This window comes from Sceloporus occidentalis, unplaced genomic scaffold, assembly GCF_023333645.1.
Source record: "Sceloporus occidentalis isolate IW3139 unplaced genomic scaffold, rSceOcc1.0.p SCAF_101, whole genome shotgun sequence".
Classification (NCBI taxonomy): domain Eukaryota; kingdom Metazoa; phylum Chordata; class Lepidosauria; order Squamata; family Phrynosomatidae; genus Sceloporus; species Sceloporus occidentalis.
The window spans coordinates 1113984-1126128 of record NW_028317081.1 but is presented as its reverse complement, the minus strand read 5'-3'; the positions used below and the strand labels follow the sequence as shown (position 1 = coordinate 1126128).

The 12145-nt window shown below is 38.4% G+C and overlaps 1 protein-coding gene across 1 annotated transcript in view; it reads right to left on the bottom strand.

Moving 5' to 3' along the window:
- Window positions 1-12145, bottom strand: part of LOC149283774 (WD repeat-containing protein 70-like) — a 106670-nt gene that overhangs the window by 38482 nt on the left and 56043 nt on the right. Inside the window, exon 9 of the mRNA XM_089497275.1 lies at window positions 5857-6031. Coding sequence (XP_089353401.1) covers window positions 5857-6031 — 175 coding nt within the window. The remainder of the gene's footprint in view (window positions 1-5856; window positions 6032-12145) is intronic.

Below are 12145 nucleotides of genomic sequence, written 5' to 3'. Positions count from 1 at the left end.
CATTAAATTGTCCTATACTAACTGCATGGTTCTGGTTTGCCCAAAAAGGCACCTGCCGGATGGATTAGGGGGTCAACTGATATGGACTAAGAAATGTTCTCATAAAGTTCTCATACCGTAAAGGGTCGAAGTCAGTTTGGATACATAATTACCTCATATCCTAGACAAAGAAGAAACACACAGAGGTTTCTTCTCTAAAACGGAAGTTTGGAGGACAGTATAATTACGAACCTCTTGAGGACACTAAAAAGGGTCAAAACCATTGTAATACTCCAGCAAGAAGACACAGTTAGCCATGTACAATATACAGTAAACAAGGATGGTGCCACCATATAAACTTATTAAGAAAGACTCTCGCCCTATTTTCATGTTAAATGTATATTAGGTCCAAAACTTAACCTTTGTTCAAATAACTTAAATCCAGATGGTGGGTAAAGATCTAAAACCCTTGGGTAGGATGTGTCATCTAAAGTATGGAAAGAGGAGGCCTGCGTTTAGCTGACAGACCCTGCTCCCTGCAGGCTGTCTCCAGTAGAACGGACTCCCCTACCTGTCCACACTTCTAGATCCTCGGATATTCTTAAATAATTCACCGGCCCTAGGTAATAAAATTCTAGGTAATGATGTCATAAACCTGACCTAGATATTGTGATAATCTGGATACAATAGTTATAAATTAAAACAAACAGGAAAGACGTGACGCGTGTTCCTAAATGGCTAGCGGAATTCCAATTAATGCCTGACCAATGTTTTATCAATGTACTGTCAAAGGCTTCTAACCCCACCAAAAGACACGGAAACGTAATTGTAAACGCTTACACTTCCTGCTTTCAATAGAGCATTAAAATAAATTAAAAATAAAAAGGCAATTTGGGGAACGTTGTCTGTGGGTCTCCTTGGAAGCACATAGCTCAAAAGAGCAATAAGTCACCTCGCCGATTAAACTGTAAATTAAACAGTTTTACTTTAGTCCTTGTTGCAAGATCCTCATTTTCACAAAGACCCTGCCATAAGCCTTAAAGGATAAATTCCACCTAAAATCACAATGAATGCTACAGTATATAGTAAAATGTCCAATTGTTATTTTTGGAGAGAAAAATCATAGCATTCCTATGTAACAAGCCAAACCCCCTCTTTCTGAAGATACCACATCATATCTTTTTTGTTTAGGCAGTACCGCTACCCACTGACCACTAGAATTCTGACCCACTGTATATTCAGGTCCAACCCGCAATGTTTAGAGGTAATAAATATCTGTGCTGTCACGCTATTAAATATCTAATATGGATAACAAATGACAAGAGGAGGTAGTAGACTACTTTTCATACAACACCAGAAAGCAGATGGTAATACATAGTTGTGTAAACTCCTAGTCATCTCGTAATGGAGCAAATGTGTCAGCTCCTTGTTACATAGAAAACACCGTTAGTCAGCTTTCTGTTATGTACCAACGATGCATTGTCAGCTCGCTGCTATGTACCAAAGACAAAGAATTGTTGTCAGCGCGCTGCTAAGTATTAAAGACGTAGAATTGTTGTCAGCTTGTTGGCATGCGCTAAAGAGGCATCGTTGTCATCCACTAGCTATGTACCAAAGTAGCAATGCTTTCATCTCGTGTAATAATGGAGCATGACCGTCAGCTCTGACAATTATTAAGATGCGCGGCCCTTATGTGTCAAAGGAAACGACTATTTGCAGAATAGGAGAACCGTCACCGTCATAGCTTTTGCCTAAAATCAATAAATTCATATGTAAAAAGTACGTGTTTTATTTTTAATGTTTCCCAATCAGCGTCTTTGTTTTGAAGACGTCCTTCCCGTGGAAGCCGAGACTGGTCTCAGTCTGTGGCAGAAGCAGAATTACCTAATCAATTTCTGCATGAACAGCAGCAATCAGAAACATAAAAATGGGGCACAAAAAAACTGAATGGGGAGGAATAATCATGCAGATCCTGAGAATGGAAAGGTACACACACAATACATACATATAATACCTATATCAATTGCTTTTGTACGTTGTACATATAATCCTTACCTTTACAGACGCTACAAGCGTTATTTAGAATTCCATTCCTGCATTTATTTTTTTTCCCGCACCCCCATTTTTTATCGGGAAATGTGGAAATGTTATTTTCGGTGATACAGTATCTTCCATTTTCGCTTGTGATATATGTTGCAGAAACTAGTTTGCTATCTCAAGAGAAATATCTGGGTTCAAGGAAAACAGCTGCTTCGTTTATGGATCTAGTTTCAGCCTGCGGAGTGTCACCAGCGTCCTATATCAAATAAAATACAGCTGGAACATGACCCTTCCTTATTTCACCACTCGGGGTTTCTGCTGGTTTATATCAGTGACTCCTGGATTTGAACTACAGTAAAAGTCATGATACAAACACACAGGATTTCCCCCCATTTAGCATGGAATTAAGTTATCTTTTATAGTTATTCTTTTTCGTGTGTGCGTATTTTAGCAGCCGTCAAAGTGTTTCATTTTTGGCATGTATTCCTCAAATGTCATTGTCCCGCGAGGTCATGTGAACATTGTGCACCTGATTATAATACGTACCAAACCTTTACAAATAGATTTGATTTTTAATTTTACATTTTAAGTAAATATATTAAAATTAAATAGGGTTTTTTTTGGTTTTTTTTTTTACTATTATTCCGAAGATTAATAATTTTAAGGGAAAAAATACCCTGCAGGCTCATAAATAAAATAGAATATGTTTCAAAATACAGTATATTTTTAATGGAATTATAGTTTTTTAATGAAATGCTTTACTCCAGTAAAATCGTGTGCCCGACGTTTCTTACTTACACAAAAATGGAGGACAAAACAATTGAACTGAATACATTGACTATACGATTTCCCATTGCCCAACAAACCAATTATGTGTCCGAAAGGCAACGTATGTTTGGGAATGTATGCTATGCCTGTCAGCCCTTTGTCATTCAACACAAAAGGGATATTAGAAAGCCATCTACTGATTGAACAAGATGAAATCTTCAGATACAAATTCACTTTAGAGCTTTCTGGGGACGATCACAAAAGCGCGTATAATGTAATAAAAGTACATAAGCTTTATCCCATATAAGTCACGGTTTTCCATTATGGAAGATGTAATAGTAAAAGGGAGAAATATTATGCTGGCTGCCAAAATGCCTTTGAAATTATTTTTAAATATGAACCATTACAAATTGATTGTAAGCTCTTGTGAGCAGCAGCCCCCCCCCCCATTCTTTTTAACCTCGGGTAAGGTTTCAGTGGATCCCGACTTGGTGATGAAGCCCATAAAATCTTACAGTGGGGCAGACAAAGCTGGCAACTAATAATGAATTTCTAAATGTGACAAATCCATGAGAATTCTGTAGCATATTAAAAATCCTTACGGTCTATGATTCGTTCTACAAAGTATTTTAGCATTTAGATCCAGGAAGTAGAATATTGTAAATCGTTTGGTATAAGTTGGTTACTTTCCTGGAATAAAAACCAACTCTCTACAAGCCATCGTCTTGAGTCAGGCTCCTTCTAAGGCATAACATGTTTTTCAATCTGATTTGGACTACTTGGCAGATCTGAAAGCAAGTTTATTCATTAGTATTTTGTATAATTATAATTGGGACATTTCCTTCTTGCCAAATGTTTACCTTTTTGATTGAACATTGCTTTTTTGCTGGAAGCCTCCCCCACTGGCCACCTAGTGCCATAACTCCTCCCCCACTAGCCTCCTAGTGCCATAACCTCTCCCCCTCTGACTTCTTAGAGCCATAACTTCTCCCTCTCTGACCTCTTACAGTGATAACCCCCTCCCCTTCTGGGCTCCTACAGTGATAACTCCTCCCCTTCTGGTCTCCTACAGCGATAACTCCTCCCCATCTGACCTCCTGCAATCATAACCCCTCCCCCTCTGACCTCTTACAGCCATAACTTATCCCCCTTCCACCTCTTACAGTGATAACCCCTCCCCTTATGGGCTCCTACAGTCACGACTCCTCCCCCTCTGACCTCCTACACCCATAACCCCTCCCCCTCTGACCTCTTACAGCGATAATGTATCCCCCTTTCACCTCTTACAGTGATAACCCCCCCCCCCTTATGGGCTCCTACAGTCATAACCCCTCCCCCTTTTTACATTAAAAATGTACTCTCTTACTGGTCTCTCCTTCCCCTCTTGTAAAGTTAATAAAACACCACAAGCTTGATGGCAGCTCACAGGCAGGGGTTTCGTCGCCTGATGTGTCTGTATGTGTTAATGTATACGTGTTCTGTATATGTACATTAAATTGTACAGTGCTGCAGAATTTCTTGCTGCTTAATAAATAAAGAATAATGATAATAATTGGGCGATAAATTAGAGACGGAATCTACCTCTGGTGTCTGCGGTCTAACAGTATTTTGTGTTAAGAGTCTATACACATTATCGGAAGAAGATGGCCCATTGTTTCCATAATTCTATATTTTCATCATTAAAACTTTACATTTGTCCCCATTCATGATCATATTTAAGGAAGAAAATGAGAGGAAATGAGAAGTATTTACACTCCAATTATTGTAATTAAGTAAGCACAAGAAACAAGGCTGTATGGGGTAAATATTATCCATTAAATATATCTGCCGAAAATATGCCGCAGTATCGCACCAAAACCGTAACGGCAACCTACAAACCTGATCTTCCACACTCTTCATATAGTCCCTAGAGGTATAACTCGCCCCGTATCCTCTCTTTGCCAGAATATGCGGCCGCGCAGGTTGGTATAATAATGTCTAGTCTTGGCTGCCATAACTGTCTGGATCGAGCACCTTCAGAGTATTACGTGTCCTGCTCAAGCATGCACTCTGCTGGATAAAGCGCACCAACCATCACTAATCTCTACTGAAATAATGTTAGTTTCAGGAGTTGCCTGTTCTTTGAACTGTATTATTTTCAGACAAGGTCGTAGTATTTTTGTAATATCAGAATTATCCGCTATGAGGATTAAAACCTGGTCTTTCGAGTTTAAGATAGAACACAGATAAGGATCCAGAATATGTTTTGTTATCTTGAACTTGATATACGGCTGGTGTTCAGGGTATCATTCTACGCATGGAATTCTACCCCACTCCCACCCTCTTAAATGCCCACGTGTAATGGCAGAGCGGCTGCTACTAGTTCAATGAGAAATATTCCCTCTGTAAAGGCAACATATAGAACGTTCTGTAATTCAAGCATTAATGTAAAAAAATCAACATGTTGTTAATGTAGTAGAATACATATTACACACCCACATATATATCATAATATATATATATATTATATATACACACACATATACAGTATATATAGTGCATTTCCAATATACATTTCAAATTGATACTCTAGGAAGCCTATGAAAAATATACGGTTCTTAACGGATGCCCTACATGGGAACAGCGAACAAATGTTTACGAGACAGAACATTTATTTTACTGCAGCTAATAAATAATGTTCCCTCCAGATAGCACAGAAAATTAATTACACAAAAGACAGAATCACCGCAGCATTTTCAGAAGTGTACAGTTCACAACCCACGCCCGATATGTTCCATGTAAGCGGGCCTGCTGAGATCCCTATCCTTGAAATAATTAAAGATCTTCTGGGATCTGAGAATAGGCTTTCTTTATCAGACATACACCATTATACGTTGTGTATGTATCATTATAATCCTCTACACTACAAAAGAAGCTTTGCGGTAGACTATTAAAGGGTTAATATTTTAAGAGTCTCACGGTAAGCTAATGCAGAAGGTTCCCGTGTACGTATCGAAGTCTTCTAACTTATTACAAGGTTTCACAAGACCACTGAAGGCCACGCATCTTCCCTAAACAAAAACCACTCACATTCATATTGCGATCCCATATCTGGATAGTTCCGTCCTGGCACCCGGCTGCTATAAGCTTGCCATCTCGGCTATAGGTGCAGCATGTTGGAATGACACGTTTTCCCTGAGCGGATCGTGGCTTGAATACGTTTTTATGCTTCTTTTCATTGTTAACATCCCAAATCCGGACTGTCCTGTGGGGGGGGAAGACATAATGGGAAATATTTGGTTACCAATATACTTTGAAAAGCTGAGAAAATGGTCTCAAAATCAATGAACCACTACACTAGGAAGGAAAAAAAAATATTTTAATAAAAATAGATATGGCATAACAGACAGCAAAGGAAAATGCAGTTTCAACAGGAGAAATATAATTTATGATCATCCAAGGGTTAAAATATTGATCACACATTATGATAACGGCTTCTTGACATGACAGCAACCGGCCCACGTAGGGCGCGTTAAATCGGGTGAGATGGACTACTAGCTGCCATTAGTACGACCATTTAAAATCAACCGATAGATATGTCTACAAATCAGCAAAATAAGTAATAAAAATAAATGAAATGACTACATTTAGCAAGTTCTGCTATACAGATTTGTTCCGAAGATCATCAAATTAAGCATTGTAGAAAACATTTGCTGATAAATTTCTATTGTGTCGTAACGAATGTTATAGATAATCTATAATTTCACATATTTCGCTGCGGAGACGAGGTCCAACGTTGCTGAACATTCCATATTCTTGCTTAACAGCTAAGCTGCACGATTCCAGACGCCTACTGTGTTGTATCATAACGTATAAACATTGTTATTCACCACTAATGGTATCCATCATAAAATGGGGATTGTACTCCATGACAGATTTGTGGCAAGAATTGTGCGCAGAGAGTCATCAATCTCTCGGGTTTTGCAATTATCGATAATGTTTTCCTTTTATGACTATTAAGACAATTATGTTAATTAAACATGCGCTTGTTTTCCTTCAATTTAGTTAAAAAAAAAAGTAGGTGAAAGTCTAGTTGGGAAAAGTCCTGGTTACGAAAAAGTCCTGTCAAACATGGCGTGAGTATTTCGTTGGGTCATTAATAATAATTTTATAGAAAGACTGAAGCCTGGAATTCCACAGAAATAATCATATTATAAATGATAGTTTATTCCAAACATTGTAGGGGAGATGAGGTCAGGTGGCAAGAAGATCGCTGTCCACAAATGATCTTATTTTTTCTTCAAGTCAACTTTCCCAAACTGACCTTTACTTATCACATTGACTTCCAATCAGGGACAGTGGTAATTAACAGTAACAATTCGACAATAAGATTAAGACATACTGGCACATGAGGAGAAGAGGGACTCTCCTGCTTTTGCGTGCGTACAGAGAATGAGAATAGGAGAACGAAACAAAAGGAAAGGGAAAGCTTGGGTGAGGATGATTAAAGTGTGAAAAAATGAATATATAGAGATTGTAAGCTTCTATAAACAGGTGGGTTTATAGAGGTTTATATAGGTCCTTGTACGTGTCGTCATGTAGGAAATAGTCATCATTTTTTTTTGGGGGGGGATATGTCTGGTTTTTATGTTAAACAAAAAACCCACTCCCCTGGGATACCCATGTCCTGGAGAGGAACTTTAATTGATGACACACTGACCTACGCTCTAATGAAAACTGAACAAAGAGCATCAGCGTGGCAAAAAATACTGTCACTCCCCCACCGAGTCATAAATTTATATATATATATATATATATATATACCATATTTTCGATTAGAAGTCGGGGGGTTTTTTTCAGAGCAAATGCGCTGAAAAATATCCCTCGTCTTATATTTAAGGTTGTCTTCTAATCAGACATCAAAAAGAGGTCTGACTACAAGACTAAGATCCAGATCCCCCGCAGCGCTGCAGGAGACCCGGATCCTCCTCTCTGGCAGCTGGTTGAGGTTTGTGCGATGCGCACAGACAACCTCTGCTGCTGCCGGCACTTCCACCAGGGCCTCAACGGAAGGTCATGTCATAGAAACCCCCGCAAAAGTACTGGCCAGCAGCAGCGGAGGTCTGCATCGCACAGACCTCCACCGGCTGCCCACTAGACACCAGGGAGTCTGAAGCACAGGTCACAAGTAACTGGTATGCTGGAGGGGGGGGTAAGAGTGGCATGGGAGGGGGTTGAATGGTTTTCTGGAGGCAGAGTGGCATGTAGGGGGTTAGAAAGCATATCAGGGAGGCAGAGTGGCATATAGGGGTGTATAACGCATATATATGGGGGCAGAATTGCTTATTAGTTAGGCAGAGTGGCATTTATGGGCCAGAGTGACATATAAGGCATATCTGGGGCAGATGTGCATAACCGGGCAGAGTGGCACATAAAAGAAAATAAAAACAAAAAAATATATTTTTGTTTGTTCGATCATAGTTTTTATTAAATATGAAAAAATAGTTTACAAGTGAATTCGTATTTACTAGTCAAAGTGTAGTCTTATATTAAGGCTTTTTCTTTTTTTACTAAATTAATATTCAAATTTTGGGGGGTCGTCTTATAATCGGAGTGGTCTTATAATTGAGCAAATACGGTATATTTGGTAAAATAAAACACATTTAGTCTTTGTATAACATTTAGCATAATAGAAATAAAGATACATATACCAAATTAGGAAATAAGGTATTAATAAAATAATATATTTTATTATTATTTATTTTATTATTATTGTCTGACAATTGTTTGGCAGCTGTTACAATGTTTTTAAATCGAATGTTACACAGCAAATAAGCAATAACCTACAGAACATTTTTCATTCACCCGGTTGGCACACAAAGGGTTGCAGAGGGCTACAGAAAAGGGTGGGTTTTTGTATATTCAGTTCATGGTTCGTACTGTAGAATGTTAAATAGAACTACAGGTTTAAGCTCTTAAAAGAAGGAGAAAGGAGTCCATAGGAGGATACGTACCCAGAAGCGCACATCTGCGGAACACATTTCACATGCTTTATGACCGTCAGGAGAGTGATCCTCGGTCACTTAAAAACCACTACAGTGAATGAAATATCCGCGCAGAATGGCTCCGAGGAGACTTCTTCAGGCGAATTGGTAAGAGTCCAAGACTTAAACCATGGAATGAGTTCCAAGACTCTACAGAAGAGATATCCTTTCCTACATAAAACAGCTCAGTATCCTGTTGAGCGGCGGTGTAAGGTGATCAGGAAATCGAGTTAGGTGAATAAAAGCCATTTAGCCCACACAATAACAATCCCTTAAGTATTCAGCTACGGGGGATACGGGGCAATGGCTTCTTACAGATCCTATGAAAGTCCAGTCGCTGTTTTCTCAGAATTTCTCATGTAGAGAAAGTTAAATTCATACATCGGGAAAACAGCAATGCGGTCTAATGAATCACACGGAGTCATCAGGCAGCTGGCGACACGACAACATTACAGACTTCCAGGGAAATCTCTACAGTAACATATTCTGAAACCTAGTAAGGGGCAGCAAGCTGGGATCTGTGGCAAACAGTGGCAAAAGTAGCATAAATACTTCCTGCCCTGAAAATTCCTTAAAGCTGCCTCAATCGGGAAAAAAAAATTGTGAGACCAGTAACATCATGCAATGGGGAGGAATAGCCACGCAGATCCTCAGCACAGGAAGCCAAGGTGGCATTACAGATTTCAGCAGAAGCAAATTAATTCACTGAAAGTAACTATAGCCTAAGCTTTTTTGTTTTTAATCAGTGGGTTTTTTAATGCATCTATATGGCCTTATTTAATTAGCTTTAATTAGCTATTAATATGCATCATTAATAGTTTGAATTCATATACTGTACTGTAAAACGTATCATTTGGGGAAAGCGATAGATCCATTTAATCCCTTTGCGACCAATGGGGTACCAGGTACGTCATAAAAAGATGCCCCTACAGGACCAATGACATGCCTGGTATGTCGATGTGATTGTGGGAGCACAGGTGTCACACAACACAAGTGGTCAGCCTACAGCAGATCCACAGTTAATTCTCTTAAATTAAGAATGCAGGCATTAATTTACTTACCAAAGAATTATCTCAGCAATCCACAAAAAAAAACACACAAAAATGTAAAAAGCTTTTTTTTTTTGCACAACCTCATGGTACCGACCGATATTTCTTAATACGTTGGTCTTTGCACCAAATTTCTAACTGAATGTGATTAGTTCAGAAATGTTTACTTGACATAAAATATGAAGTGTTTTGCCTTCTAAGAAGCAGTGGGCAGAAAAACGACGTTTCAATAAATGTTTAAAGTTTCTTCAATGGCTGTATACATTTAATTAGAGCGGCTTTTATCATTTCATTGTGATATTTGACGGGTTTCTGGCGTCCACACTGAGCAGGTATTGTGTAACTTTTAGAATGAGCTTATCCAAAGAGAATAATTCTTTCGTTATTAAAGTTTATAGCTGGATCTTCTGCCTCTACCAAGGTTAATATTTTATTTCATACACGGGAATGTCTCCGTGACGCTTAATCAACATGAATTTTATTTGAATCTAAATGATCTAGTAATGCTTCTTTGTGAGGGAATTGAAAACGCTAAAATGTATGTCCTCGCAGGTCTTAATTAAATCCAATAACACTAAATTACTGAGTATGGAATACAGCTCAGAAATCTATTGTCTGCACCACAATGGGGCCACCAGGTCCTAAGTCTTAGAAGGCTGTGTTCTCCTGCTTGCTCAGGCCCCATACATATGCACTGGTTGTACCCACCATGCATGGTGGCATGTCTGGCCAGATGGACACCCTTGACATCTCTTAAAAGGAGTTTTGCTTATTTTAGACCAAAATACTCTATCGAAGAATCTAGCCTGATCTCTTATTAATGTAAACAACATTCTCGAAGATCCTGAGTGGACACCAGACATATTGTTTGGATTAAGCTACCACCTGCCATAGCTTTCTATTCACCCATTACGTTGACAGGCTGATCACATATCTTCTTAGACTGGGAAAGAACTGAGTTTTTTTTTGTCATCTGAAGCATCTCTAAGATGCAGCCTTTACCATAAAGCACTAAGAAACATTAATAATACCAGTCTCCTTTAGAAAGGATGATGGCTTCTGGATTGTTTGTAGTTACATTTATTGCTTTGTATATAGTTACATAGTTAATTAGGTTGAAAAAAAGACACATAGTCCATCAAGTTCAACATTTCCACAGACCCATATTAGTTGATCCAGAAGGCGCTGAGAAAGCACCGAGACCATAATGTCATCTCAAAGAGGGAAAAAAATCTCCCTGGGTCATCATTCCCTTATCTACTTTTACTGGTGATAACCCTGTATGTGTTTCTTATCTAGAAAAACATCCAAATGTTTATTAATCAAAGGTATTAGTCCAATCGGCCAAAACGATTTCAGATGGCAGTCTACAATTTAACCTCCGTAACAGTAAAGGATCCTTCTCTATGTTTAAGATGAAAGCTGCTTTCTTCCAATCAAGGGGTGGTTGCCTGGAAGGTGCAATTTGTAAAGAGATTTCCAAAAAAGATCTTATTATTGACCTTGAACATATTGTAAAGGTTTATTATATCCGCACGAAGATGTTGTTTCTCCAGAGAAAAAAAGTCCCAATTTTGTCAGCCTGAAATGTTCCCTTCCTTTAATCATTTTTGTAGCCCTTCTCTCAACCCTTCTGATTTCCTTTTTCTTGTACTGGTGCCCAAAACGACACTGCTTATTCTAGATGTGGCCACATGATCACATGACCTGTCACATGATCCTAGAATAAATATATATATATATCAAAAGTCTGCCTTTAAAAGGAACTTTTTGTTATCTTTCTACTTTCTAATAATAATCATTCGGCCCAATTTTTCCCTACGCTGTGCCACCGGTTTGCCTTATAGCGTAACTTGTTCATGATTTTGCATTTAAGAAAATGTGGTCGACAAATGACGTTAATTAACGCGCTTGAAGAAAACAACGAGTCATAATAACTCAATGATGGACATGATTAAAGATGACTAATTCTTTGTCGGCAAATACACAAAGATTCTGGGATTTAAATCTAATTGGATTAAATTCTTCTGGCCCGATTCTTGTTTTGATTTGATTTCTTATTACTAAAGCTTAAAACATTAAAGCGATCAGAAACATTATCTGAAGCCGGCTTATTTCCTTTCAGTAATTGTGTTTAATAACTGTACCCAGGCCCATGAAAACAAACATATCGTTTCTTAATCCCTCCGTCTAAACAGGCAAATGGATTCGTTTTGTACGTGTCCAAATTTATGAGAACACAATAACAAGTAATTGGAGTTGTTTAAAGATCGAATTATTCAGATA